The sequence below is a fragment of the Filicampus tigris genome, chromosome 6 (genome assembly GCF_054856515.1).
Source record: "Filicampus tigris isolate MCC_2025a chromosome 6, RoL_Ftig_1.0, whole genome shotgun sequence".
NCBI lineage: Eukaryota > Metazoa > Chordata > Actinopteri > Syngnathiformes > Syngnathidae > Filicampus > Filicampus tigris.
The window spans coordinates 14,261,357-14,289,216 of record NC_141222.1 but is presented as its reverse complement, the minus strand read 5'-3'; the positions used below and the strand labels follow the sequence as shown (position 1 = coordinate 14,289,216).

The window sequence follows — 27,860 nt, the reverse complement described above, 5'->3', positions numbered from 1 at the left end:
GTGGGCCTGCATAGAACACAATCTTGAAAAAAATATAGGTTTGGGTTGACTTCAACTTTTTTTGCTGCCCTAACAAAATAAATCCAGCAGATGGCAGTAAGCAAAGGTCAACGGCACTTCCGGAAACTGGCAACAAGAACATCCAATCAAACAACAGTTGAATTTGAAGTCAGGGAAGACAGTTCCTTCGTTCTCATGCTGAAAACACCAACGCCAACACACCAACGGACCTATATTGTCTGCTCAGGAATTTCAGTTTTATCAACAAAAGCCTCTCCGCGGGAATTCCGTTGCTTTTGAGCCACATCTGCTTCTCTTCAACAGCTGTTTCATGGGCACCCCAGAGGAAGAGAGAGGTAAGAGCGGAAGGCAACATTCACTCTTTACGTACGCACGTACGATACCTAAGCTAGCGCTAACTTTCCATTGCTAATTTTGATGGCTAGCTCGATTTCTGTTGTTGTTTTGGAACGTTTCTAGCCGTGTAAATGATCCGATTATGTATCACATTCCTAACAATCGGCCATAATAAGATGCATTACGACACTCTTTCGATGTTGGGGCGAAACAAAGTGACTTTAGCAGTGTCGGCTTCTTGAGATGTTGGGTTGAGTCAAAGTTGCGACACAAAAAAAGGCATTCGCCTTTGGTATGGACATATATCACTTTGAACTGCTACAAGAAATGTACGTGTTATGTAACGTTGTGTTTGTGTGAAGCTGCAGGGAGAAAACTACCCGCTTCCTAACTTCACTTTGCCGCCTCAAAAGCTCAATCTACTACCAATTCTTCAATACTCGTTACAACACAATAATGTCCGTTACTACGTCTCAGGAATCTAATAGAATTAACGAAGTTATAGAGGTCGTGGCGATATTTCATTTCTGTCTACTGTCAACTAGCGTTTGAAGCAGTGTGCAGTAATCCCCCTTTCATGGTTTCTCCCTTACAGACTGGGTAGATGTGGCAAATGAGCTGCTCGGCAAGTGTCGGATTGAACAGAAGCTGACTAAACTCACAGACTGTGATGCCAATGTGTTCATTAGTCTCTATGAAAACATCCTGAGAGAGAAGGTTCCAGGTAAGGTGGCAGCAAACGGGGTGCGGCATCTATTTGGAAGTACAATAGTTTTTTTTTTTAATTAAAAAGTCAATTAGATCAGGCAGTGCTCATATACAAATCTGACCACAGATATTTTTTCTATTAGTCATAGGTCCGTTTATTGATGTTATTCAGATTATATAAAATAAAACTGCAATATACAAAACAAAAGGTAATTCAAAACAACAAACATAACAAAAATAAAATAGTTGAATGTTTGAACTAGGGTTGCATCAAAATGAGAATTTTTGGCCAAAACCAAAAATGGGGAAACAAAGGCCACAACACCGAAATAATTTAGATGGTCGTTAACATCTTAAACAAAAAAAATCCTTAGCTGGATTATTTTCTGCAATTTGCCAAATCTGCAGTCCTCATCAGTCAGGCAGCTACTGTCTGCTACTTTGTGGGAATATTGAGCTAATTTCCCCGTCGCTCAATTCAGTGCGCTGTCACCGCTTGCACCATCCGGCCAAAAACTAAAAACGCACTTTCTGGCCTTTTTCGCCGACCAAATTCTCTGTGCATCCCTAGTTGAATTTAAAACGACTATATCAGGAGAGGGTAAAGACCTTTTTTTTTTTTTTTTAAATATAAGCACAAAGCACCACAGGAAAGCAGGAAATATATATTTCTGTCTGATTATTTAGGGGCTTCACAGTTTTGATTGTGTGTGAGTGCATATGTGTTGTTTTCGAACAGAGAAAGAATAACCAAATACACATTGTTAAGTGAACCCAAGTCCAAGATAAATAGTAACAATACTCAAATGAGTACACTTACAAATTACAAGAACACTGTTATGTAAACCACTTTTACACAGTTAACATACAACTTAATCTATAATGCTTTTATTCTGAAAGATAAAGCATGCCACTTCCGGTAATGTAGATTTCCGCCGATTAAGCAGCTGAGGGAAGTATAAAACACTCTAGTAATGCGCACTAGTGCAACAAGTAATACACACGCTACCGACTCACCCTCTGCTTTTGACCATGTGACGTCGCTGCCGACGCACAACATAAAAGTGGGTTTTCATCTCCATACTATAAAGTCGAATGGGTAAATACTAATACACCAAAATACTGATTTGATATTGTTTGTTGTTGTTTTTAGATTATATTGCATCACCACGCAGCCAAGAGGATGACATCCATAACGTTCAGTGCGTGATTGACTCGCTGTCGCTGGATTATCTTCAGATCAGTCTCTCGCATATCACAGGTATAATTAGATTTTTGTATTTCTGTGTGAACTTCAGTGCGATTGAATGCTGAGGAGCCACAATTACACCAGCATGTTTTTATTTTGTAATTTTTGGGGGGTAGGGTGATCAGGCTAACAGTAGCAAATGTTGAATGCGAAATGTGTACGCATACAGGCGACAACGTCATCCGGGGAGACAAAGAGTCAATAAAGAATCTCTTGGATATCTTTGATGGTCTCTTGGAGTATCTCAACGAGGAGATAGGCGAAGACTCGCGGAATGACGGTGGGCACATCAAACAATACTGAATGTTTGCTTTCACAGTTCTCTGTTTATTGACAAGCGCCAGTGATGTTCTGTAGTCTCTAGTTACATAAACTGGGCGTGTTTCTGATTGAAACCAGCTATGAAAAACAAAGACACATCTCATTTGGCAGAACTGAGCAGCGCTTTGTTAGTGTGGCTTGGACTGCCCCTCAGACCACATTATGTAACGTCATCTGCACCTCATGAATGTCATGTTCCAGATAGAAAATAAGATGAAATTGTTTATTGTGCTGCAAGTTCTGACTGCATAACATGTTTCTTAAACAGAATTGTGGTGACAAAAGTATGGTAGTTTGTTTCTTCACTATCACGAATAATAAATACATCTAACATTTTTCAGTTATTTATTTTATTTTTTTAAATACTTGTTTTTCCTTTGTTGTTGTTGTAATAATTACTTTTTACAAAATCAGGGTCACAAAATGTTGGCCTCCAAGAGGAAGCTCCCAGCGAAAGTGAGGCGCCAACAACCAGCAATGCCGTCAAGCAGATGGACACAAAGACGGAGGAAGATGGTTTATCTTCTGATTGTGGAGCGTAAGTACATTCTTGTTGTTCTTCTTGACCAAGAGGCCGTTCATAAGTACGCCCCTTTTGTCCTCCTTTTTGTTTTGTCACTAATAGACGGTTCAGTGGGTCAAGCGGAATGCGCACTAGTTTGTGTATTACAGGGATGAACCTCTGGCTGATCACGTTCTCTTAAAATGCAGGTCCACCCTGCAGTCGAGTATGAATTCCCAACATTCCAGCAACGGCGAGCAGCCTGGATCACTCAGTGAGGTCATCGGGCTCGGCGTTTCAGCACGCACGTTTGCAGATCAACAAGAAGGTGAGATGCGCAAATACGTATTTAAAAGTACGAGGTGGCCTCGGTTTAGGATGGAGTTTTGTTCCCACGCCAGCAATATTACCCAAATTGTGTGTGAAAGTTGAGTTGATAAACTGCTGCAATCCATTAGTAACGTACGCTAAGGCCGCAGAGAAGTCTTCATTTCAGTAATCGCTCTTTTCCATAAGCCCGGTCCCACATCGAGACGGCCTCGCTTGGCCCGAGCGGTCGCTTTTCCCAGAGATTTTTTTCGGGGCAGAGCGGTGACAATGAAACCGCTATCTCCGAGGTGATTATTAAGAGCGGGCCGAATGGGGCCGTGCCGTTACCGTCGTCAGATGGAGCGATGCATCATGGAGCACCGTTGCCCACGGCCATTTCCTGGTTTTCCGCGAAAAAAAAAAAAAAAAAAAAAAAAAAAAAAAACCAAAGTCCTGCTACTACTTCTTCCCCTTCTGACTCAACAGAACCAACTGTCCAGACATTAACCACAGATGCAGTCGTGACCTCTGGTACCTCAGAGGATCAGGACGCGCCTTTGACTGTGCTGCCGTACACCGCCATTGCTCTGCACCCGCCCGCGCAGAGCGATTCTCCCCACCACACCGACACAGACGCGCAGTCCATCGGCCGAGAGGCAAACGGCGCCGACCGTGACGTCATCCGGGTATCGACGCCCGTCCGCCTTTTAAATGTTGCATTTTAGCACGGCTTCTTTTTTTTTGGCTTTGGTCCAAATGTGCCCGCATCCTCCAGGGACGGACCTCCAGCGCCGAAGCCGAGAGACTTGTCTGCAACGGGCTGCACTCTCCCGGTAGGTCGAAAAAACAAAAGGCCACTTTTTGCATCTCAAATCTGGAGTCTAATACTCTGCCACCTCTTTGTCCGTTTTCCAGCCACCAGTGAAAAAGATTCAAGCATCCAGCGCAGGGCCGACGTTTCGGTAGAAACATTGCAGGTGGGAGAGCAGCAAGCCGTCATTTTTCAAATAAAGGCCATATTTTATTCAGTTAAGCATTTCATCAGCAAGTATGATCTTTTCAGCCTACTAAGGGAGGCCCCAGGAAGGTTTTATTCCACACGCAACCAGATGTTCTCCTCCTCACGCTGCAGGATGAGGCGTCGGCCACTACCCCGTCTCCGCCAGACACGGACGAGGAGAATCAGGAGGAGCAAGCGGAAGACCCGCATCCGATGACGAGAGCACGGGGGGGAAGGTCTTCGTCAAAACTACTTCATGCTACCGCGGTTGCGTTGGCGTTGAGCTTGCCTTGCTCAACCCTTTCACTGTTTTGTGTGAGCAGCAGCTGGTTGGGAGAAAATGGGGAGGAGGAGGAGGAGGAAGAAGAAGAAGGCTTCAAGGAGACGCATTCTCAGCGCAGCAAGAGAAACAGGCGAGCAGAAAAAGAACTGCATCACATTTCGGAGAAACTCACCAATCGAATTGATGAACTGGATCAGGTGAGAATTCATCATTTTAGTAGACTACTTTTTTCTTTACTTCGCATTTAAATGATTTATATCATTCTGTTTTTTTCCTCTTTTGTTTTAAATGTCTTCAATTCTTTTGTTTGTAAATGCCTTTGAATGTTATATTCCTAACTACCGGTTTGCAAAGGCACATTGAGTTACCGTGGGTATGAAATGTGCCTCCAAAAGTATCGGAACGACAAGGTCAGACATTTGGGTTTCAGATCAAAAGATGTTTGTGAGGAAAACGTTCAGAATTCCAGCTTTGATTTCATGGTATTTACATCTACACGTGTTAATCAACTCTGGACAGAGCACCTTTTGTTTGAAGCCACCTACTTTTCAAGTGAGCGATAGTATCGGAACATGTGGTTGGTGGGCGTTTCAAAGTTTTGTGGACTGATGAGACCAAGATTAACTTCCGGCAAAATGATGGAAATGCCAAAGTATGGAGAAAGAAAGGATCTGCTCATAATCCCAAACACACGAGCTCATCTGTGAGGCATGGTCCAATTATTTTTAACCAGAGTGACTAAAAAAAACCTCCCAAAACAGGCCAGTGTTTGGGGTTGTTTTGTACAAGACTGCCTACCCATTTTTGCGTTTGTTTTTGCAGAAAACAACCCAAAAAGTTGGGTCAAATTGACCCAAATAGTGGATTGGTCGATTTTTGACCTAAAATTGTGTTATTTCTTTAGAGAGACCGATTATCGGCCAGACCCCCAGACCGATTATCGGCATTTTGGCGATTTATCGGCATCTGCCTTTTTTTTTTTTTTTTTTTTTAAATTTAAGGCCGATAAATTTTATCGCAACTTGCTGCGGCGTGGTTCTTTCTCTCTCTGTCTCTCTGTGCTGCGCAACTGGCCCTGCCTCCAAAGCAGATTGGCCCGTCCACAGCACCATCTGATTGGTTCCTTGTGCAGTGGGTAACAGCCAATCAGCGTAAAGCTGCCTGTGTCTCTCTCGCAGCACGGCACATGAGAAATGCAAGGTATTAAACGGACTTTGAGGAAATGTTAATAAATGTCAGTCTACTGTAACTGACAACCACTTGTAACATTACTATGAGCCCTTCATTGAGGTGAATGCTTTGTGAACGACATGGCTCCGGAGAGCAGTGAAGTTGCTGGTAGGGAAATGTTGATAAAAGTAAGAAGTGAGTGAGTGTGTGCAACCCACGTCATGAAAAGCTAAACTCGACTCAACTTTATTTATAGAGCACTTTAAAACAACCACCGCGCCATACAAAGTAGTGCTGGTTGGAGTTGTAGTGCAAAAAATTGACGGCAGAGCACTGTATGTGAAAGTCCGGTCACGTGCATTTAGAGCAAAAAGTCCGAACACACACAAAAAGCAATGGAGAGAAGACACAGCCGTGTTGATGAGATTATTTTTCTGGCTAGTAGCTGCTAGTAGGATGCACTTTTCTGTTTTTGAACTTTAAAACAAAGATGCGTGAAAGAGAAACATTTCAGTTATAGTGGATATCTAGAAAAGTATTTACTGTATTCAACTTTAAGGAGATTTTTGTTTCCATTGAACTATAAGGCATGCATCGGAGCCTGGGAGCTCCCGGAATTTTTTGTTAGACTTGTAAAACAAAGTGGTCTATTTTCTAAGCTCTAAAAAACGATTTAAAATGTTGTAAATCACAAAAGTTTTTTTTTTTTTAATATACAAGTGCTTAAAGGCATTTAAACTAAGTCAAGTGCTGGAGTTTTTAATTTTTCAAAAATTTTGACACCATTTTCACCTTTTTTTCTACAAATCGACTTCAAATATCGGTTATTTGGCCTCCTTAACACTAATAATCGGCATCGGTATCGGGACTGAAAAAAGCATTTCGGTCTATCTCTATTATTTTTAACCCCACTGTTTTTAGAGTGTAACGACTCAAAAAACACTCCCAACACAACAAAGGACTTCATCAGAGTGAAAAAGTGGAAGATTTTTGACTGGCCAAGTCAATCACCGGACCTTAACCCAACAGAGTATGCATTTCATTTCCTCTCTTCATATGCCCAGAAACAAACAAGTACTGAAATGGTCTGGAAAAACATTTGAAATAAAGAATGCAACAATTGAGTGAAGTCACTTGTTTTGATCTGACACCTAAATGCGTGTCCAAAACAAGTGAATGAATTGCCCTTGCCGTTCCAATACTTTTGGAGGGGACAGTAAATAAAGCTGCCTTGCCTGGACTTACTATAGAGCTCATCATTTCACTTCACCGGCCCAACTATGACATGCAATATTTATCTTGATTGTTGTCTTTGCTGCAGATGCTCAAACGCCTTTTGGGCAACAGCGGCGAGCCCGCCGGCGCTATCGGAGACGTGGAAGAGGAGTCTGACCTCAGTAGCGACATTGCGGCGCATCATAGGACTCCCAGACTACACACAGGTGTGTATTTGCCAGAAAGTTGCAATTTACCCGCTAACAATTGGACATATAAGGAGACGTTTTACTGCAACTCAGAGCGCCTCCACAAAAATAAGCATCATTTGTCATTTCAGGAACGCCCGAACCCAAATCCACCCAAAAGACCTTCTCATCTTTTTCCTCGCCCGCACGAGATCATCACGGCATGCCGGAGCACTCAGAGCATGACAAGGATGAAGCCCCGAGCCTCTGTGGAGATGGCCGACAAACAAACATCCCGACCGCTCCTACGGGGTGGCAAAGTGAGCCGCCGCGCCGTACTAAACACAGAAAGGTTGTTTTGAATTTTAAATCGGCCTCGTAAATAGCACTTGACTTCCAACTTTCCGATGATATTGATGCGTTGTGGTGGGCTTTTTGCGTTCTTTGTGGTCCCCAGTCTGTGGTGAACCAAGCCTACGAGGCGGAATTGACGCGATTGGAAGGCAAAAAACGAGCGGAGCTGGACAAGGAACGGCACAAAGCTCAGGAGGCTGTAAGTCGTCGCTTTGCATGTCAGCGACCACAGGGTGGCGCCGCTTTTGCTGCCGCCGTCTTGGACGTGATTTCGTGTGTGTCCGCGCGTGCAGGAGCTACAGTACAGAGAGGCCGTGCTCTATGACTTCCCCAAGACGCCCAGAAGGATTCCATCGACCAGCAAGTCCCAGCCGAAGGTCCACACACAAAGCGCATCAGCACGACTACGAACACCCAAGAAAACTCCACCACGTAAGATGCATTTCTTTCATTTATATATGAATGAACGACGTTATGATTGTGTCATGCATACAACAGTACGTCCATTCGTACACCCGCAGCTGTTTTGAATTTGAGTCTTCAAATTGGCATTACATCTTTTTTTTTTTATTTTGAATTTATTAAATCAATTTCTGTCCGAATTTTTTTTAATGACTCTTATTTACATTGATAGCTACATTTGGTCAAAAATATGTCAGCTACTGTGCTTCTCTTTACATTTGATAATTGGATATAGCAGAACTAGGAGATGAATTTTTCATTTGATGCAGGTCCGTTTAATGTCACTTCAAAATAAAGTGAGAAAAGGTAAGCGGTCAGCGTGTTGTGTGTATATATATTTTTTTTATAGAGTAACTGAAAATATCATTATTGTGATATAAAATAGCCTATAGCGTGAAAGATGTTTTTTCCATACCACCCATAAAATCTTCTGTGTTTGTAATATTGTGTCCCTCTCAAATGTCACTAAAATCTGAGAATTCCCTCCAGAGTGTCACATGATGTTCTTGGCGTCCATTTTCTCTGTGCCAGTCAAAGTGAAGGAGAACGAGCTCCTGCCTGTGCTCCTGGAGGAGCTGCCGTTCCTGCACATCTCCTCGCACGACCTGGGCCGCATGTGGCAGCAGCAGAAGCAGCAGGCGGAGCGACTCCACTCACAAGCCTCCGCGGACAAGCAGCGGCGCAGCCGATTCTCCCAGGAGGTTTGTGCTCGATCGCGTTTGTTACTGAAGGCTGAGCGCAAATGAACGACGGACGCCCCCCCCCCCCTCCCCCGTGCGGCAGCTTGAAGAAGCTCAGCGGAAGCACGACCTGCTGGTGGGGATGGTCCACAAACAGCAGGAGCACAGCAGACGTCTGGTGGGTTCGCACGCATTTGTTCCGGCGAGGTGCGAACGGCGAGGGAAAGAAAGGGGCAGGGCTGTGACGTGCTATGGTCTTGATCCTTCCAGAGGGATTTTAAAGAGCACTGCCAGCAGCAGAAGTCCACCCAGAGCCGACTGAGAGAACAGCGGCAGCAGATTGCTCGAGCCAGGAAGTATCACCACGACTACCACGTCCAGCACCGGGCCCGCCTCATGAAGGCCCGCGTCAACGAAGAGAAGGTGGCCATGCCACGCCCTCCCCGTAACTTCTCAGGGCCCCTAACACACTCGCCGTCCCGTCTGAGCATCCGGTGTGTGTGTGTGTGTGTGTGTAGATGTTCCGGCAACTCTTTGAGGAGGGTTTGGAGGTTCAGAAGGCTCGTCTGAGGGAGCAGAGAGCCTTCGCCACGGAGCAACGGCTGGAGCACCAGAAACGACACCAGGACCACATTGAGTCCATGGAGAACTACTACAAAGATCAAGTAGGACACGCAAATTTGCGCACCTGCATTGGTGGTAGCCACAACAATTTGCACAAGAGAATGGCATCCGGTGCAAGAGCTGTATCAAATATTCGGCATTTATTAAGAGAAGAACGTCAGGTGTCGACAGCCACGGTATTTATTGATGTGGTTGCAGTCGATACCGCATCATACGGACATCTGGTCCTAATATTTTGACTTTCGTGGTCTAAATTAGTAAGGCATCCATCCTCAAAGTGGAACAACTGATTATGCACACAGTACTTTCATTTTACAGTGCTTACCTTTTCCTTATATGTGTACACATTTATGAGATATGAATTATTACTTAAAGCATTGCCTTTACATTTAATAGAGTGCTTGTGTTGGGCTTCCGCTATATAAGTGTAGGGTCTAACTCTATCATGCAATTATATTGATATGACATCTTTGAATCTGTTCTTTATTTGCAGTTTTCACTACTGGCTGAAAAACTTGCACAAGAGCGACAGGAGATCCAGATTCGTAAAAAAGCTCAAGAGAAGGTTAAAAACACACACAAAACTGATCTCAAAACAATCTCGTAACACCGCTATCGGTGTGCAGCATGTTCAGCCGGTGCGTTTGTGCAGGTTCTACTCAAGATGAAGCGCGAGCTGCGTTCCAAGATGGAGCGTGAGATCGGCGAGCTGCAGAAGATCATCATCCAGAACGACCACGACGACCACTTCCAGGATCTGGAGGTCCAGAGGTTACGCAATCGAGTCCGCATGGCTTCTTTCCACTGCCGCAACAGCTGTCTGCACTGACCTTCATGTCTGGGACTCGGCTAGAGGAACGAAGCCGAGCTGTAACGTCCTGATGGCTGCTCATATTTGCACAAGAGGAGCACACTTCCGCAAACCTTGATCGGGTACGAGAGGGGGAACCTACATTTGATGAACTGAAAGAAAGCAGTCCGACAAATTGTAACTACCGGAAACTGTCCTTCACTGTGTGACCTTATTCTATTGTAGCTGGTTACCTATACAAATGTTCCTTACTTTGCCAAATGACCAGAACACTGAGTTTTAACTTTCTTTTACTATGTGCTATTAAGTCTTCCCTTAATGCATCAGTGGATTATTTATTTTTTAAATTAAATCTGGCCTTTTTTTGTAAATACTAATCAGGTGTTGGTGCGCTCTAATCCATGGCACAATAACAATCAAGTCTTAAGAGGAGCCAAAAAGCTATTGGATTTATATCTAACTGTAACGTAGTGAAGTGTGGATTTAAGAGGGGAATTAACTTCTGTGAAGCTCGCGATGTCTGAACCACCATTAAATGACAAAAGACTCTAATGCTGTTAAATTGTGGGTAATCTAGTCTCTACTTGAACCAATAAACCTCACGTTGCAATGTTCTAACCTTGTCTTCTGTTGTATCAAACCACACAATTAATCCATGAACGCTAATTTAGTACAATGCCTGAGGGGCTTTATGAAAATTGAAGTGGCCCCTTAAAGGAAAATGGTTCCCCCACCTGACTTCCTAAACCTCCGGTGCAACTTAAAAGATTTTAATATTGTGGAAAATGTTATTTAAATGGCTGAAAAAATCATGATTCTATTTCAGCTTGCAGTAGGTCAAGAAATTTGATTTATATATATATATATATATATACATATAAATGATTATATAAATTTGATTATTTGAATTAATACAGAAATGAGGTGGGACTTTGTCTCTAATTCACAGTTTCACTTTTGAATGTGTAGAATTCAGTTCCCGAATTAGTTCCTGCGGTCTGAAAGGGGCTATTTACACCCGTTTTCTCAAATGTTTATGTAGGGGTATGTAGAATTTTTATATCCACTGTAAAAATCCGACGAGGCATTTTGTCCTTCCGGTGTTTGTGTTTAAGTAGCATTACAGTCGTCCACCTTCAATTTCTCACATGAAACCAATTCATCAAACAGTCAGTACTGGATATCCATTTCAAAATGCTGACAAATAGAAATGAGTGATACACATGCTTGTATAAAACATAATGCTGTCACATCCAGACAGCAGTGTTTTATTGCTCTGCTTTCTGCAGGTGTACAAGAATTAGTTGCCACCCCCCACCCCTTGCTATCCTTTTAATATCTTTGTTTCTTTATTGTCCATTTGTACAAGTGTCAATTACAAGCTCACAGAGCAGCTGAGGTGAAAAACGGAATATTTACTGTAACAATAAATACAAAAACCTGGGTAAAATTGGATGCAGAATCAATTGAAAAGGATGGTTGGTTTTATTGGGGACAATTTGGCACCCGAAGTGTTTGTTTGCACGAGTGAGTCAGCCAGCAAACATGGCAAAGCGACAGATGAGATGTGGACAAACATACATGTGAGGCATAGCGGGAACACGTGCGTGTGCATATATGTGGTCTACATCAAAATCAGTCCATTTGTATTTGGTACATAAAGAGAAGTGTCCAAGTATACATGATGTGTGCAAATAACACTTGCGATGCATTTATAATTGTGTTAAAGATAACATCAAATAAATCCTCTGTAAATGTTCATAGAACAATTTGTAAGCTCTTCATGGTTGCAGCCAGTAAAGAAATAAAAAAAAAAAAAAAAAAAGATTCACAAGTCCAAACAAATAGTCATGGCTATGCAAAACAGACTTGTCGAGAAAAGATATGAAACATTGTCCTCTGTGCTGCTCGGAATTTAGTGGAAACATCCCCAGTAGCAAACGCTTCTCCTATGAATGGATGACTGTTCAAAAGTCAGGTGTCTCTTGTTTTGCACCAAGCCCTCCTCATGTATAAAAAAAAAAAAAAAAAAAAAAGGAAAAAAAAAAATGTACATCCCAAGACCCCCCCCACCCCGCCACCCCCCAAAAACCCAAGTTCACCTGAGAATGCAAAAAGGTCTGTGACAGACATGCTGCATTTGCGCGTAACACAAACAAAACAAAATCATATATTTGAACGTATATACTTGCCGTATAGATACGTGTGCCTCTAGTCTGTATACTTGTAAAATATAGTATAGCAAAGTAGACATGATACATTTCAAAACAGGGGTTCCCACACTGAGCCAAGTAAAATGCCGGAAGCTATTTTATTGATGGTCAAGCTGGCGCATCATTCCTTTTTCATTTTGCTGTGTTTTCTGTCATTCGTTTATGTACACTGTGCCAACAACGTATCAGTCCAAGTTTGGGTTGTGAGGGATGAACGTGCCATTTCATTTGGCCGGTTTGGGAAACCCAGTTTTCATGTTGGGTGGGAGGTGGGAGGTGGGAGGTGGGAGGACTCCTGACATCATAGCTCACTTGCTAAAGTGCTTGACAGTGACGAGTGAAAATAAACATCGGTCTGTCTGCAGCGACGCACACTTTGCAACATGTGACGGACGGGACAGCGAGCGTGCGGGGCGGCCGGGGTGAAGAACGCATCCATACAAAATGTGGATGGATGAATGAGATTTTTTGAAAAATTAAAATAAAATAAAAAGACAAAATAGGCTCAACAGTTCACCTTGAGCGGCTTTAAAAAAAAAACAGTGGAACCTCCAAAGTGGAACAATGTGGAATTGAAACCATCCGTGAGTGACTACAGGAGGTCTTTAAACGTTTTGTGACGTGAAGAGGAAAAGGTGTGATAACCACAGAAAAAAAAAAAAGAAATGGAAGCCACACGTCATTACGTATAAAAATGCCACGGAGACACAGGATTGGTCTTTGTGTTGCTTCTCCATGAGGTGCCTGGCAACTTCAAAGGCTGAGTCATTTGACATTTTTACTTGTGCGGTGGTTCACTATATTTATGTCACTTAGGAGTGTTGCAATGTTACTAAAACAAAGCCTGGACAGTAAATAAAGGCCTGAGTCTGGAACAAATTAATTTGATTTATATGGATTCCTGGGAAACGTTTTTTTTTTTTTTTTTTTTTTTTTTTTTAAACTAGAACGTGTTCAACTTTGGAGATTCCACTGTTACGTACTGGGGGGTAGAAAGACCAACTAATCTTTGCATTCAAACATGGAATTGGACACACGCACAAACGGACGACTTCTTCACCAGAGTCCGTTTACTCAGCACCTGACAAGCTTGACTCCAAAAAAAGAAAAAAAAAAAAAAAAAGAAAAGCATCATAATGCGATCCAAAAACAATATATTACCTTTATAGGGCTGCTATTAAAAGTGTACTTTTTTTTTTTTTTTTTTTTCCCCCTCTCTCAATGAGGGGCTTTTAAAGTGAACTGAATCCCTCATACACACACGCACACACGCCGACGCACACGAGTTTGGACTGAGGTAGGATGAAAGTGCAGCTCTCCAAAAAGACGTGTGAATTTGACGAACATGGAGAGCTTGGGCAAGAAGTGGCTACCTGAAGAAGACGCGGTGACAGGTGGCAGGAGCGTGACGTGACGCGCACGGAGCAACACTGATTCTTGTTAGCAAAACCCTGGAAGGGGTTTTCGAATGAGTGGGCGGGAGCCCAGGCGGGTTATGTGGGGTGGGGGTGGGGTGGGGGGGGGGATTCTCCAAATGCGCCTGCCCGCTCGCAGCCGCGTGCTACAACACAAAGAAACATCGAAGGAAGAGGCGCTCCGGGCGATTCCGATACGGGAAGAACGTGGACAGCAGTGTGAAAGAAAAGAGGAAGACTGCGGGATGCTCAGTTAGGCCGCATGGATGAGTCCGTAGTACAGTCTCACGTCAACGCACGCACGCACGCACGCACGCACGCACGCACAGGGCATGCCTCACTCCACTGCGAAGCCACACGTCTCCTCGATGGCGGTCAGCAGCTTGTCGTATAGCTTGTCGTAGCTCTCGTAGGGCGGAATGTCGATTCGGTTGAAGCTGAAACAATAGCAAGTATGAGAGTTAAAAAAAGAAAATGGCTGGGAGTGGCCTAGTGAGGCAAATACTTTTTTTTTTTTTTTTTTGCAGTATTACGCTAAAGTGCAATTGCACATCCAGTACGATAGGTGGCAGTGGCGCTCTCATTGACCAGAGTGTGCGCAGGGACTATTAGCTTTAAAGTATAGGTTTTTTTTTCTTCCTGTTTTTTGTTTATTGCGCATAAGGATACAATGTCATGTAGAAGTGTACCTATGACAATTTTACCGACAACGTTCTTACATTTATACACATTTGACCGCAATGATGACCAACATGTCATGTCGTGTGCGTGCGTGCGTTCGGGTGAGACAAACCAGGTGTGGGCTTTGGGCAAATTGTTGGTGTTGGCATCAATCTGATGAATGGTGAAAAGTCGAGGCCCTGCGGCACCTGCGGGCAAAAACAGCAAGAAAGCAAACAACATTCAGCCAACATTTCCCCTTCTCACGTGTGACTTTTCCGCTTCAAAAAAGCAGCCGAGTCTTTGAAGCGTCAATGACGAGGTCACTCTGTCCGCTCGGTGCCGGTACAGAAGAGTTCTCGTGAGAGCAATCATTGTACCTTGTAGCGCCTTGAAACCTTGCAGGGGCACCCTGGAGGAGCCGGTGACAAACTGCAGCAGGCGTGCCCTCCTCTCCTCGTCGAAGGACTCCACCGCCTTCCAGAACCACTTGACGACGTTGCTGTCGGGCGTGCAGTGCTTGAGACGCGTGTTGGACTTCCAGTCGGAGACGTCGATCTTTCCCAGGCCGCACACGATCAGCTGGAAGACAAGACGGCGGGCCGTTCAACAAGTGGCGGTCGCTACGGCGACGTGGCCGGGCGCTCCCCGACGTCTTCGCTCCCGTACCTCGAGCTCCTTCTCGTCGAAGGATTTGAGTAGATGTTGCGGGATCACCTCATTGAAGCCTTTCTGCAGGGCCAGAAACTGAGCCTCGATGCCATGTAGGAAACGCCAGTTGACATACAACCTGCAAAGCGTGCGAAACACTATTTCAGCTACTCGATGTCAGTCTCGTAAAAAGACAAACACACAGTGCCGTAATGCGCAAACAGGCCAGTAGTTGGCGTCCCCTTTTAAAGAAAGTGCTCGGTCCTCCCCAGTCTGATCCCAAAACCACCTTTTCGCTCAATTTGCAAAGCCATTTTCAATGGTCGGCATTTTCCAAGCTCCAAAACCAGTTTGTTTTATAAATTGATATCCAACTCAATCCAATTTTGTGACGGTCGCCTTCATACCTGACGTACTCCTTTTTGGTATCCTCGCTGACGGAGATGCTCTTCCCGTTGGGCTTCAGCTCATGCTGGATGATCTCTCCGTAAGCATTGTGCTCAACACAGAAGGTGTGGTCCAGGACGCCAGTGATGTCATTGTCCCTGGGGAGAAAAAACGTCAATGAGCGGGTAAGACTCATTTCTTCATACGAGGGGAGATGATGCATTCGAAAGTAATGGCAACTAATAATGGTTACTATGGCTCGCTAGTGCTACATTATTTGGTGTGCTTGGTAATGCGACTGTTACACACTCAGTCATTTTCAACCAGCGCATACTTATTACATAAAGCAGGTGCTAACATGTATACAAATGGTACACCTTCCCACGTGTACCTGATACTGGCTACTCCTTGGTGCATGTATTTTAAAATATATGCTTGATATTGACCCACTGCATCTAATTCAAAGTATAGATGATTGTCCATTTTACGCCATTGTTATAATAGTAGAATTTGCATATGACTTTGCATATACACAATGGACTTTACTATACACAATGGACTTTACTATTTATATATATTTATTCTATGTACACTTGTTTATACGACTGTTATCCTCATTTCTAAAGAAATGAAGATAAAGACATACATCTAAATGACAAAAAAAAAAAAAAATCAGGAAATTTTGCTTTAGGTTATCTGTAGTTGTTGTTGTTATTATTGGCAGATGACTCATATAGTTGAGTACAAAGCCAATGTTTGGAGAGAAAGACATCTTACAGGATCCAAACGAGACTGTTGTGGAGGTCGGGGTCCACAGACTCCATGTCGTCCAGTGTGATGGGTTTTCCCAGCAGTTGCTTGTAAAAAGGCAGAGTGAAGCCTCCGTCAATGTAGTGGCCGTGAAACACGGCCATGCCCATGATGCGACCCACGAAGTGGAAATATGACAGGTGCTCCTGCAGGAGTAAACATGACATCAAAGTGGTGTCATCAGGCGTTATATCGAGAAGGTCATTTGTGGCGGTTAGCCAGCCGAGTTTATCGATTCAGTCGTTCTCACGGGGTTGACGGCCGAGTCGGGGTTGATCTGTAAAGTGTAGATGTCGTCTCTTGAGTACTGGAACAGGCCGTAGTACGGGTTCAGCATCTCATGTGACAGCAAGTACAACCATTCCCTGAGACACAAAGTGTCAAATGTACCGTTAGGTTCGGGAGGCGAGGGCAAGAAAATGTTCTACTCGAGCAAAGTACCTCGCAACCCCGCCGTAGTCGAGTCCCTCTTCTCCTCTAAATTTGATCATCAGTCTTTTCCACAAATCCTTTGGCCGCATCTTCATCACCTGCCGGTACGATTCCTAGAATAATGCGATATACTATTATTACACAGTGCATACAACAAAACACAACGCAAAAAAGCCTAAATGCTGCCATGGTCGTCAACGCAACCACTCCACCCCCAACATCATTTGTTTTTTTTGTTTTTTAATTTGTACGAAATGTGTTTCCTTTTTGACATGACGTAATGGCAGACCTCTTGGGGGGGCCCAGACTCCAGAGTCTGCGTCTCAGTAAACATCTGCGCCCGCAACAACAGCACCGCTGCAAAGTCACGACAAGCTGTGGTGCTTTGAACAACATTTACATCGGAAACGCTTGATCTGAGCCGGCGTGCACGAGACTCCAGGTTGAGCCGCAGAGACTACGAGCCAGCAGCAGCAGCAGCAGAAAATCAATGAAAACACGGCACCTCGGTCACAGGCATCATTTGTGATTTTGACAAATGTAACCCCCAAAGGACCCGGCTCAATTTAAGTCCAAGAACCTATTGCGGGTGCACAACCAGCTGAGCTTGGCCCAGACGGGCGGGCAAAAGTGGCTCTGCAGCGGCGTTTCACACTTCTACATCTGTCATGTCGAACGGGGATGAAGTCATATTTTTCAGTGCTTAACTTGAACTCGTGAAGTTACGTCTGGCTCAGCACCGTTGCCTTCAATCCCTCCGTAAACCCCGCGGCAACCCCCCCCCCCGCCCCCGCCCCGAGCTCCTTAGCCGCTGAAATCATCCAGAAAGAATGCCTCGCCTGCGTCGAACAAATGGTCGGGAGACAGAATAGGAACAGAACAACTCTTTGAGGTTGCGTGAGGGCCTTTCTGGTCTGCTTTTCCCTGGAAATCATAAAGTGGTTCCAAGTAGTGGTGCCGGGCCGCCCCGGGCCCTTTTTTGGGGCACGTCGTAAACACTGTGAAAGTAATTGCTCGTAAAATGCAAAGATCTCGGGGGCAGTCCGTTGTTTACATGGATGTTTTGACTTCATCCTTTGCAAGGCATGTAATCAATGCTCCCTCTGAGCTGCGTGTGCGCAATTGCGCACTGCTCTCACCCTCTAAGTGCACAGCAAATGTATACAGTGTTTCAAATTTCACACCGGAGCTGTATTGGCATTTTCATATTCGACTCATACAAAGAAATTGAACTTTATTTGGCACGGGGTTGATTTTCGGGAAGAAAAAATGGGTCCAAAAAAAGAGAAAATGGTGAAAGTGCGGGAGCATTTCAGACTGGAATGCGCGCCATGTTGAGTAATGATTGGCACACGGACCAGGCTATCCGCTGAAAATGCCCACTCGGTTCATTCGGTATCTCGCCAATTTCCTCATAGCCCACTGGGGAAAAGTGCCCCAACACTGAGTGAGAGAATATCTCTGCGCAATTGAAGCATATTACCGCAACGTACATATGAGGTGTGAAATGCGGAAAATTAGCAGGAACACCGCATGCAATCAATTTTAAATGCACAGTGAATGGAGCACTTTCTCTTCCGACGTTCATTTACTCTTACCTCAAAGATCTCCTCACGGCACACCTCAATGCGGCAGTGGCCTGCTTGCGGTTGTTGCTGAGAGAGCTCCTGTCGTAGAATCTTGAGCTTCTGCACCAGATCGCGCTTGTACCTGGGCACCGTCAAGCACTCGGCCTCCTCCGGCAACTGGGCTGGCGACAGAGTTTGCTGGGGGCCGCTGGAACCTCCCTGGCCCTTCATCTGCACTGGATGGCTAGAGGGAGTTGAGTTGGGGGGAAATAGACAGAGGGGCCGATGGAGAGAGTGGGGGTGGTGGGTGTGTGCGTATTGTTGGGGGGGGGTGAATCAGATGATAGAAGAGGCAAGGCAGCAGGGACAAACAAAAAAAAATGGTCACTTGGATTCGGGGATAACTGAAGTGGCACAATTGCACATTTCTTTCGCACCCTCAGCAGTGTTCATAAGACTGACGTTAATTGCTTGTGACTTTTTTTTTTTTTTTTTGTCAGAACGTAACAAAATCTCGACCAATAAAGTATGATGTTATTTTACTACTACAGTGTAGTATCTCTCGCTTCATTTTTTTTTACGTCTTGTATTATGAGCTTGCATGTTTTAAACAACGGTCAGTGAATGCCCTCAATATTTTTCAAGTCACTTTAACTCCCTTTACTTTTTATTGTTGTTCTGCAGGTGCACAGACTTGGAATAACTTTTTTAATTTCAACGCAATTCAGTGTGTTAACATGACTTTTTAACATCTGTCAGGAGACTACAGATGGAAAACAGCCATTTGGATCACTCTGGCGTACGACAGCAATATTTATTGAGGTGCATTGTCACTGTTCAATGAAGAAATAAATAAAAACGGGCCATCATGTATTGCATCATTTCATCTGAAAGGGTGACTCTTTTTTTTTTTTACAGGGGTTTTATGGAATCTGTTTTATCCTTCTATATTGTTGCACGGTTTGGAAACTTGGAACTTAACCTCTGTAGTCTTGTCAAAATATCTAGACAGCTATCAGGAAGTCAGCAAGCCGGGCTCCTATCCATCTATGTTCGACAGGTCCTGAGGAAGGCTAATGCTATTTTGAATAGTCCACTCCATCATGCCTTTGAGCTTTTGCCCTCAGGCCGTCGGTTTAGGGTTCCTTGGAGGACAAAAAGGCTCCAGCTTTCATTTATCCCAAGTGCTTTTTTTTCCCTCCACTTAATGGCAACTAGCTTTTAGGCTGCTCATGTTTTTATTTACCATTGTTTTTTCGCACATCTGCATGTTGTACTTTTTGCAATAGCTGATAATTGTCTATTCGTGGTTTTAGCTCTGGACTGAACATGTGTTCGCAATCGTCTTCAAGTATGATGTTTCCTTTTACTTATTTTGTTAAATTGAGTATGGGTTTTAGTTTTTTTAAATGATGTCTTATGTTAGTCTGTCATTGTTTGCCTTGTCTTGTCCTCTATGTGCTCCTGCTGCAATTCATTTCCCTCGAAGGGACAACAAAAGTTTCCGATTCTGACATCATAGAAGACTTTTCAACATTGAGGATAAACGGATCAGAACATGGATGGATGGTATGGAAGAAACTGTGTTGCTCACAAGTGACAATATAACTGCAAATTACTGAAATGCAGCGTATGCCCTGGTTTACCTGTACTACTGGGTTAGTAGTACTACCGACCATAACAAAAATATGTCCACATCAATCATTAAAGTGGAAATCAATCCAAACATACTTTTTTCAAGAACATGTTCTACGCAGGCCCACTGGTTGAAACAAGGCAAGATGATTAATATGAAATATGAGTTTAGCAGCAAAATACACCCCTTTTGAGCCAGCTCAGGGGGCAGCCATTTTGTCACTTCTGTCGACTGCAAATGACATCACAACTGCTCAGGGCTCAGGTAACGACCAATCACGGCTCACCTTCAGAAAATAGGTCAGGCGTGATTGGTCGTTACCTGAGCCCTGAGCAGTTGTGATGTCATTTTCAGTCGACAGAAGTGACAAAATGGCCGCCCCAGGAGATGGCTAAAAACAAGTGGATTAACTCTTATTCCACAAACGCAATATTTATCACAATGCCTTGTTTCAACTAGTGGGCCTGCATAGAACATATTTGTGCAAAAAAATATGTTTGGGTTGGCTTTCTCTTTAAAGAATACCAAAATGTTGTGAAGATAGATGTATTTCGTCTTATTGTAAAGTGTCTAAATATAGAGCGGTTAACTTCATCTTACAATTGTATAAGAGAGTTAAAACCCAACATATTGTGTGATCGACCTTCGAGGTTCCCTCATACTGTACTGCGTATGACACAAATAAAGTAAGGCAAGCAATCATGTTAATCCAGACTTAAACATTACTCCAGCTGTGTACCCCTTTTCCATCCTCCATGCCTTTTCCTGTCTGTTGCATAAAGAAGTGGATGACCGAGGTGTCCCTGCCCACCGCCAACCACAAGTGGAACTTCCATGACCCAACCACAGGAGTGGCCACCCGTCTACTTTGAGGTAACGTTGGGGAAGGCAAAACAAGTCTGTGAACTTGGGTTTTGTCTTTGTCAGAACAGACACTTCTTTCAATGCTACCAATGAGGTTGTGGTAATTTACCGCCCTGCCTCGGGTTCATCTTCGCATGGTCAGTGCAGCAGCTGAAGTGCCCTCAAGCCCTCTCTGTGGTGTTGGTGGTGGGATGCCTGGGTGGCCCTCATAAAAACATAATCCATCTCTCCCTTCAACGGGACAACAGCCCACATTCTCCAGTGAGGAGATGTTGAGTCAGCAAAGGGCTGCTTCACAAGAAGCTACTGTCGTCTACTGGGAGATGGGGGTGGGAGTCTGGTCAAACAAAAGGCTTCTCACCACGAGCTCTGCATTGACACTTCAAGGAAAGGGAAGCCTTCTAAGGTAGCAGTACATAAGCACCCACTTATTCCAACACCTCGTGGACACTTGAGCACTCTGGTTCAGTGGCTCGGGAAAGGCCTCGCGGCCGTTCCAAACTAAACGGGTGCAGTGTTTCACGGGTCTATCCCTGTATAATCAAGTCCACTGTTATTTATTTTTCTGGCAAGCACTGAGGCTTCTAGCATGTCAAAGGCAGGATAGGACTGCAGTGGTGGAGTGTTGAAAACCGTTTTAAGAAAAGAAGGGGGGAAAAAAAAAAAGAGGAAACGAAAAGATGGCCTTTAAACAAAATGGAATGTGCTGCTTTGACAAGGAGGCTCCAGAACCATATAATAGAGCCCAAATTGAGCACACTTCTTTCTTTGGACATCACATTGTAATTACAAGTACATTTTGACATAGTTAACGGTCTCTGGTTTACAAATGAGGAAAGCTCTGCATATTTGATGGTAAATACAGAAAATGCCAGCGCAGCAAATCTGAAAATCCACCAAGCACATCATTGAGACAGCATGGGTGAAATATGCTGACTGGAAGACAATCTAAATTCAGAAAACATTCATTTGAAGATCCACAGGATATTATGATGAATACTTCTGCGCATGTAGCAGAGAAGTCAAGGAATGCAGGAATGAACATTGACCAAAAATATCTCACCTGAATTTTCAGAGTCACAACAGACCCGATTCTCATTCTGTGCCTATGAATATAGTGAGGTGACGTGTGTCTGAAAGGTTCCAGGACTGGTGTCACAAAAGATTACACGTTCAGTGTATTTCAAATCCAAACTACAAACTACAGGTTTTCTCCTTCAACGTAATCCCCTGGGGACGAAGGAGAGAGCAGGTGGTATTTATTGAGCCGGGCCCCGCGAGCATGGAGGTTGCTCCAGCAAGGCAATGTTCTTTTTGGCCTCGAACTGTCAGCTGAGCGTTGTCATGGTACGGCAACCACGACTTGTCTTGCCACATCTCTCGCCTATTCTCACTCACTGAACGAAGCAGACCCTGCACGATGTCTTCATAGTCGTGATGGTTGATCGTCTGGCTCACACTGAAAGGGAAAACTCGCAGTTTGGGACTTTTGTGACAGCAGTCCTGGAACTTTTCTGACACACCTCGTAACCAGAAACAGCCTTCTCCAAGGCGTGTGGTTCTGCAGGGCAGTAATAAGTGTTGAGTGGGTGCAGTGGTGTTAAAGCCGCACCCACCACCGCCTCACCTAGCAAAGAGAGTCAAAGGGGCCTTTATGAATCAATCTGCTTGAGGGTATCAGCTGGTGCTACTGCTTATAAGAGAACCGGTTCAAATAATGTCACAGCTGCTTACTCTACTAGAAAGTTGTACAGGTGCAGCAAAATTATTTAATTTGACTTCACTCTGAAACCTTACGTCAACCATTTCTACCAATTCGCATTTCCACACCTCGTTTCCAAAAAGCACCGCGGTTTGGGTCAATTGTTCCATCGTCAAGAGGACCAAAACATATGACCCATATCCTTCTACCTTCATTATCACCGATTGCAGCAGTACTGTACTCAGTTTGGTTGTAAAGGTTGCAGTCGCACCATTAATGGCACTGTACACGTAATTGCCACGTCAATGGAAAATAACAGTAGAACACGAACATATTTGTTCTATTCAATAATGAGTTTGCAAGCAGGTCACACAATTTACACAGCTGACAGTTATCACCATCTTGCCTGCAGTGGAAACACAAGCCTAATCAGAATTTAGTGATTCAAAACCTACCAACAAATCTGTAAATCACTGTACCTGACATACGTTTCATATATTTTCACAGCTTCAAGACACGCAAGTGAAGAAAGGAAATGTCCTCACTGTACGACACACTTGACTGTGTCGCTTTCAAGCAGTTTGTGGCTATAAAGAATGTGTGTGTATTTATTTATTTATTGTTGGGGAAATACCTGCTTTTCCCCACTAAATCCGAATCCAGCAGCGACATAACTACCTTTGGCAAACAGTGACGCAACTTTTCAGATACACTATGTGCTGGTGCATGGGAGGAAGCAAACTATGTGAGAGACGGTGTGGCAGACCACAGTAACGCGGCCGTGTCTGACTGTCAGACAACTGTCAGACAACGGCAACAACGGCGGCCCTCAACAGCCTAACACAGACGCCATAGCCACTGCCAGAAATATGTTTGAAACGGATCCATGTCATGTCCATGAACACCGAGGTGTCAACAGCAGACGCACTTTGCTTCAGTCCTGTTCTATAGCCCATTCTTGCCCACAAAACACAATTAGCTGCTGCACATGGAGGATAAAAACATTCACAAATGTAAAGGAGAAGAAACAGGTAAAGTAAAATGCTCCGTTTTAGCTGGCTCACGGTGTGTACGTGTGAAAGACGTATACCACCGTTGGGTGAAATGCCCCCAAATCTGCGTGATAAAAGACAGATGTCCTGACAGTGAGCCAGCCAAGAGGCTTAAAACTTGAACAGTTTTTGGAACAGCACAGAGGGCGGGGAGCAGCAGAGAGATTGAGGACAAGAGCTGATAAGGGGGTGGGGGGGTTGATGTTTGATAATAATAGAAATGAAACGGTAAAAAGACTCTCAAAGGACTTTGCAGACTGCAAGAGAAGACTAGCATCCATCCATTCAAACGGTCAATGTTCCGATAAAACCTAAATGTAGGAACAGTTACATTGTCTTTCTCACTACGCTCATCTGCCTGCTGCTGCTGTCACACGAGCCATTTTGAGCAACTCCCAACATGTAAACAGACCATTTCTCCGTGCCAAATTCTGCAAGAACAAGCTTCGAGTTTGGGTTTGGAAAACGGAAAATGCTGTGAGGCCATATAGAAGCTTCACGGTACCAGCTGACTTGATGACCTAATGCGACGCACCATGGGAAAAGGTAGCAAATCGCAAATCAGCATCGTCATGCATCGTTGTCACTGGGGACCTTCATACAGGAAGCATTTGAAATGTTGTTGGTAAAGTGCATTCAATTAGAACGGTAACCGGTGCACAAATGAGAGCATTTCAACCTTTTTATTTTGACTAATCAGGACTAATAGAGAGAGGCTCCATTAGAAAGTAGCTCCAGTTAATTTGGACTTTCTGCACCTTGTCTGGCCTCTGTTAGAGCTCCCCTAATAAAGAGTCAAGACAAGCAGCTAATGACGCAGGCTGAAGAACATAGCTGAGCTCTGACTTACATCCAGAGGCGGTTCACACACACGCGCACACACATGGATACCATTTGACCAAATGGCCAGATGCTAATTTCCCAAAGACGTCTCTCATGCTAGTTTCTGTTATTACTGCAAGAGCTTCTGACTTTGAAATAATAAAAATGCAAAATCTCTTTGTTGCTCTTGTTCAAATGATCCCCGCATGCACAATTGAGCTGATGAAAAGTGCATTGCGCAACTGGACAGCCGTGACATTAAAACGTACATTTATCGCTCTATCACCGAGTTGTCCTTTCTTTAGCACATTTGTACTCAGCTAGGAAAGCTAAGCTTGCAAATATGATGCCACCATTTGAGTGGTTTTGATAGGTGATAGACACAGGAAATCAACGAAAGTATGTCAGAAAGTATATGAGTGTGCGGCGGAGTGACTGTATGAAAACATCTGTCACCTGCGGATGTTCATCGCAATTTTCTTCAGGTATGTCAGCAATGTATATGTGTGTGTGCTGTCTGGATGCAATTACTGTGTGAAGGCTGTGCACATTTCAGTGTGTGCGTGCGTGTGTGTTACCTGTGGTTAGTGTTTTGGCTGTCTGTGACCACACGGGATCCATTTGGACTGGGGCTGCTGCAGGAAAGCAGGAGTGGAGAACGTGGAGGGGAAAAAGAGAAAGGGAAGTAAGCCATAAAAGAGAATGACAGAACAGAGGGTTGAAGCACAGAAACAAGTGGGGGTAAAGTTAAAATAAGGAACAGTGAGACAGGACAAAATCAAGTATAAGACTAAGACCAATATATGAGGAGTAAAAAGGCAAGGCATTGCCATGTCTAAGGTGTCTTTTTTTAATGGGAAGTCAACCCAAACATATATCTTTTTCAAGAATCTGTTCTGTGTGGGCCCACTGGTTGAAACACGGCATTCGGATTAATATTGCCTTTGTGGAATTAATATAGCGTTTTTGAAAAATCCATCCATCTCTGGGGGCGGCCATTTTGTCAATTCTGTCGACTGAAAATGACATCACAACTGGTCAGGGCTCAGGTAACGACCAATCGCGGCTCACCTGTTTTCTGAAGCTGAGCCATGATTGGTCAATTCCTGGTTTAGGGTGGGCCTCCAACTTGGCTGATAAATAGTTGGGGTTCCACACCAAAACTCAGGTTAGAGCTGATTTATCTAGCATATCGTCACTGTCCTGTGAAAAACACTTTTCTCCAATTTTGGAAACTTTTTTAATGTTTACTTTCATGCGATGTCTGTAACGCGGAAACATGATTCATGTAAAAATAAGAAAATGAAAAAAAAAATGGAGATAAGTGTTGTTCACATGACAGCGACGAGATATGAATAAACCGATGACGCCTGCTCGCATTACAGGCAGAGCGTCTTGTCAGACAACCAGAACAGTCCACTTGCGATCGATTTAATGCCCTGAGAATGAAATTGACCTAGATGAATGAAAATAATACAATAAAATAAAAGCACAAGCATATTTTCAGTGTGGATAATTTTGATGTCAGGCTCGCGTTGATGGGGTATATCCAATTGTGAAATTATCCACATTTGATTCTGATTTCATTCGGATCGGATATTTGATTGCATGCATGTTTTACCCCTCTTCTCTTCTGCCATGACACATATCTGAAATTTGCCCCTTGGAAACAAAACATTGGAATTGGGTCACTTGTTATGTCTCACTTTTGGATAATAGATGACATTATAGTGTTATTGTTACATTATCATTAATTATAAGCCACATATACAACGCCAGCCTGAAAAGGCCTCAATTGGGCTAACTTTTGCTTCACTTACTTGAGAACCCGATGCAGGTTAGCAGACAGTCTTGGGTCTGTGAACTGGGTTGTGCGATTGTTGTGGTCCACAAAGTAGACGCGGCCGGTAGCAGTGTTTCTAATCTCCCAGCCTGGCGGCAGAGGGCCGAGCTCCTCGCAGTTCACATTACTCAAGTCCCTGGATAACCATTAGAAAGCATTAGCAGCAGTGATATAAATGAAATGTTTAGTGGTATTTGGTTGGTCTACTATATTCAGGGTGCTTCAACTAGGTCGTGTAAAGAAAATCTGAGTTGGCATTCATGTTTACACAGGGCATGGCGGTATTTATTATACAAGACCTTTTCAACTGTCACTCAATAAGATCACCATCACCGTGGCTTTTAATAGACTTATTATCCCTCCGGCAAATTCTTTGCTCCAGTTTCTTGATTCTTCTTTTCTCCTGTACATCGGCCGTTATGAGGACACCAAAGCCCTAATGTGGGGCGAACCCGAGCAGGACTTGTCCTGGTGTGTATGTGTGCATGCTCTGTCCTTGTATTGAGGCACAACGCATTAGTCATGGACACAGGGCACATGCCTCGCTGCGCCCATCAACATGCTAGGTCATTTTTTGCAAACTCGTCCAAAAGGAACAAACGCAGAGGTGGCATCTACGAGTTTGGTGTTTTACACGTGTACTTCATCCGCGAGCTGCAGCTGCAGAGAGCAATGCTCGTAAATGCAGTCAGCAATCCAAAAGAACAAGTTGGAGCGCTTGAGGAATTGTGAGTGCAGATCTTTTTGCAGGTGGTGTGTTTAGCTATCCAAATATATTCTTCCAACTGAAGAAAGGTCATTCCATTGGCTGACCCTGCTTGAATGTAATATATGTTTAAAATTCTTCTGAAAATAACTGAGGAAAGCCATTCAAGTCCATGTAGATGAATGTGATTTCGGACTGCATTTACCATTTGTTGACGTAACTCTATACAATGGACGAAGGGGAAATATGACGATGATGCTTGCCTGGGAACGCGAGGGTCATGCCAGGTGCTGACTCCAGTCTGCGTGTGCAGGAAGTAGACCTGACCCTGTTGAGTCGTTCTTTGCTCTAAGAAAAGACAGAAAAACATTTGAATTAAAAATGGCATTGGAAGCGGCAATGAGTGTAAAGCTGCCATCATCTGGCCCTGCTTGAAGAAAGTATGACTCAGTTGGTGTACTTTGAGGAGGGAGAGGTCTGTTTATAATTAATGAGACGAGTAATCTGTTGGAATCACAGTTGACCAAAGTCTTTTTGTATCCAATAATTCATTTTGAGGCCGACCCCAAGAGGATGGGGACATTTAACAACTTGCTTGGAGTTACTTGTGCATCTTGTTGCCCAATTTGTAACTCAGGTATGGTATTGGTGTTTGGGTCTTCATCCACCGCTTTTAATCAACACAAGCAGGAAAGGGAAAGTGGTAGGCTGAAATTCATGCTGAGGCCACTAATGTGAAAATTTACCATAAAGAAATGAGTTAGCCAAAGACACCAAGTGAACCCTATCAGGGTGGGGGTGCAGGAGGTGTCCATGTACAATTTAACATCCAACAGCTTGTAAAACCTCTTTTGTATCATTTTTTT

At 43.9% G+C, this 27,860-nt stretch overlaps 2 protein-coding genes across 4 annotated transcripts in view; one reads left to right on the top strand and one right to left on the bottom strand.

Moving 5' to 3' along the window:
* The first annotated feature begins 134 nt into the window (after positions 1–134).
* LOC147145922 (centrosomal protein of 95 kDa-like) lies at positions 135–10,847 on the top strand. 2 transcript variants are annotated; one of them, XM_086033081.1, is made up of 21 exons: positions 135–356; positions 953–1,081; positions 2,219–2,326; positions 2,484–2,594; positions 3,050–3,173; positions 3,347–3,465; positions 3,933–4,132; positions 4,222–4,279; positions 4,362–4,423; positions 4,579–4,682; positions 4,770–4,926; positions 7,221–7,341; positions 7,455–7,654; positions 7,760–7,855; positions 7,950–8,088; positions 8,650–8,819; positions 8,902–8,976; positions 9,069–9,221; positions 9,317–9,463; positions 9,916–9,987; positions 10,075–10,847. In XM_086033081.1, exons 1-21 carry the CDS (start codon positions 332–334, stop codon positions 10,249–10,251), a joined length of 2,547 nt encoding a protein of 848 aa, XP_085889207.1. In that variant the 5' UTR covers positions 135–331; the 3' UTR covers positions 10,252–10,847. The 2 variants fall into 2 exon arrangements, with proteins under 2 accessions (XP_085889207.1, XP_085889206.1); XM_086033080.1 differs by having other exon boundaries at positions 4,510–4,682.
* A 613-nt stretch (positions 10,848–11,460) lies between these two features.
* LOC147145921 (E3 ubiquitin-protein ligase SMURF2-like) overlaps positions 11,461–27,860 on the bottom strand; it is a 49,207-nt gene continuing 32,807 nt past the window's right edge. Inside the window, exons 9-20 of one of the 2 annotated variants that reach the window (XM_086033082.1) lie at positions 27,258–27,342; positions 26,266–26,424; positions 25,024–25,080; positions 18,400–18,613; positions 16,811–16,914; positions 16,620–16,734; positions 16,337–16,515; positions 15,580–15,717; positions 15,191–15,311; positions 14,902–15,103; positions 14,655–14,730; positions 11,461–14,298 (exon numbers count right to left, since the gene is read on the bottom strand). In XM_086033082.1, the coding sequence (XP_085889208.1) occupies positions 14,199–14,298; positions 14,655–14,730; positions 14,902–15,103; positions 15,191–15,311; positions 15,580–15,717; positions 16,337–16,515; positions 16,620–16,734; positions 16,811–16,914; positions 18,400–18,613; positions 25,024–25,080; positions 26,266–26,424; positions 27,258–27,342 (1,550 nt within the window). In that variant the 3' untranslated portion in view covers positions 11,461–14,198. The remainder of the gene's footprint in view (positions 14,299–14,654; positions 14,731–14,901; positions 15,104–15,190; positions 15,312–15,579; positions 15,718–16,336; positions 16,516–16,619; positions 16,735–16,810; positions 16,915–18,399; positions 18,614–25,023; positions 25,081–26,265; positions 26,425–27,257; positions 27,343–27,860) is intronic. The other variant, XM_086033083.1, reaches the window with a different exon arrangement.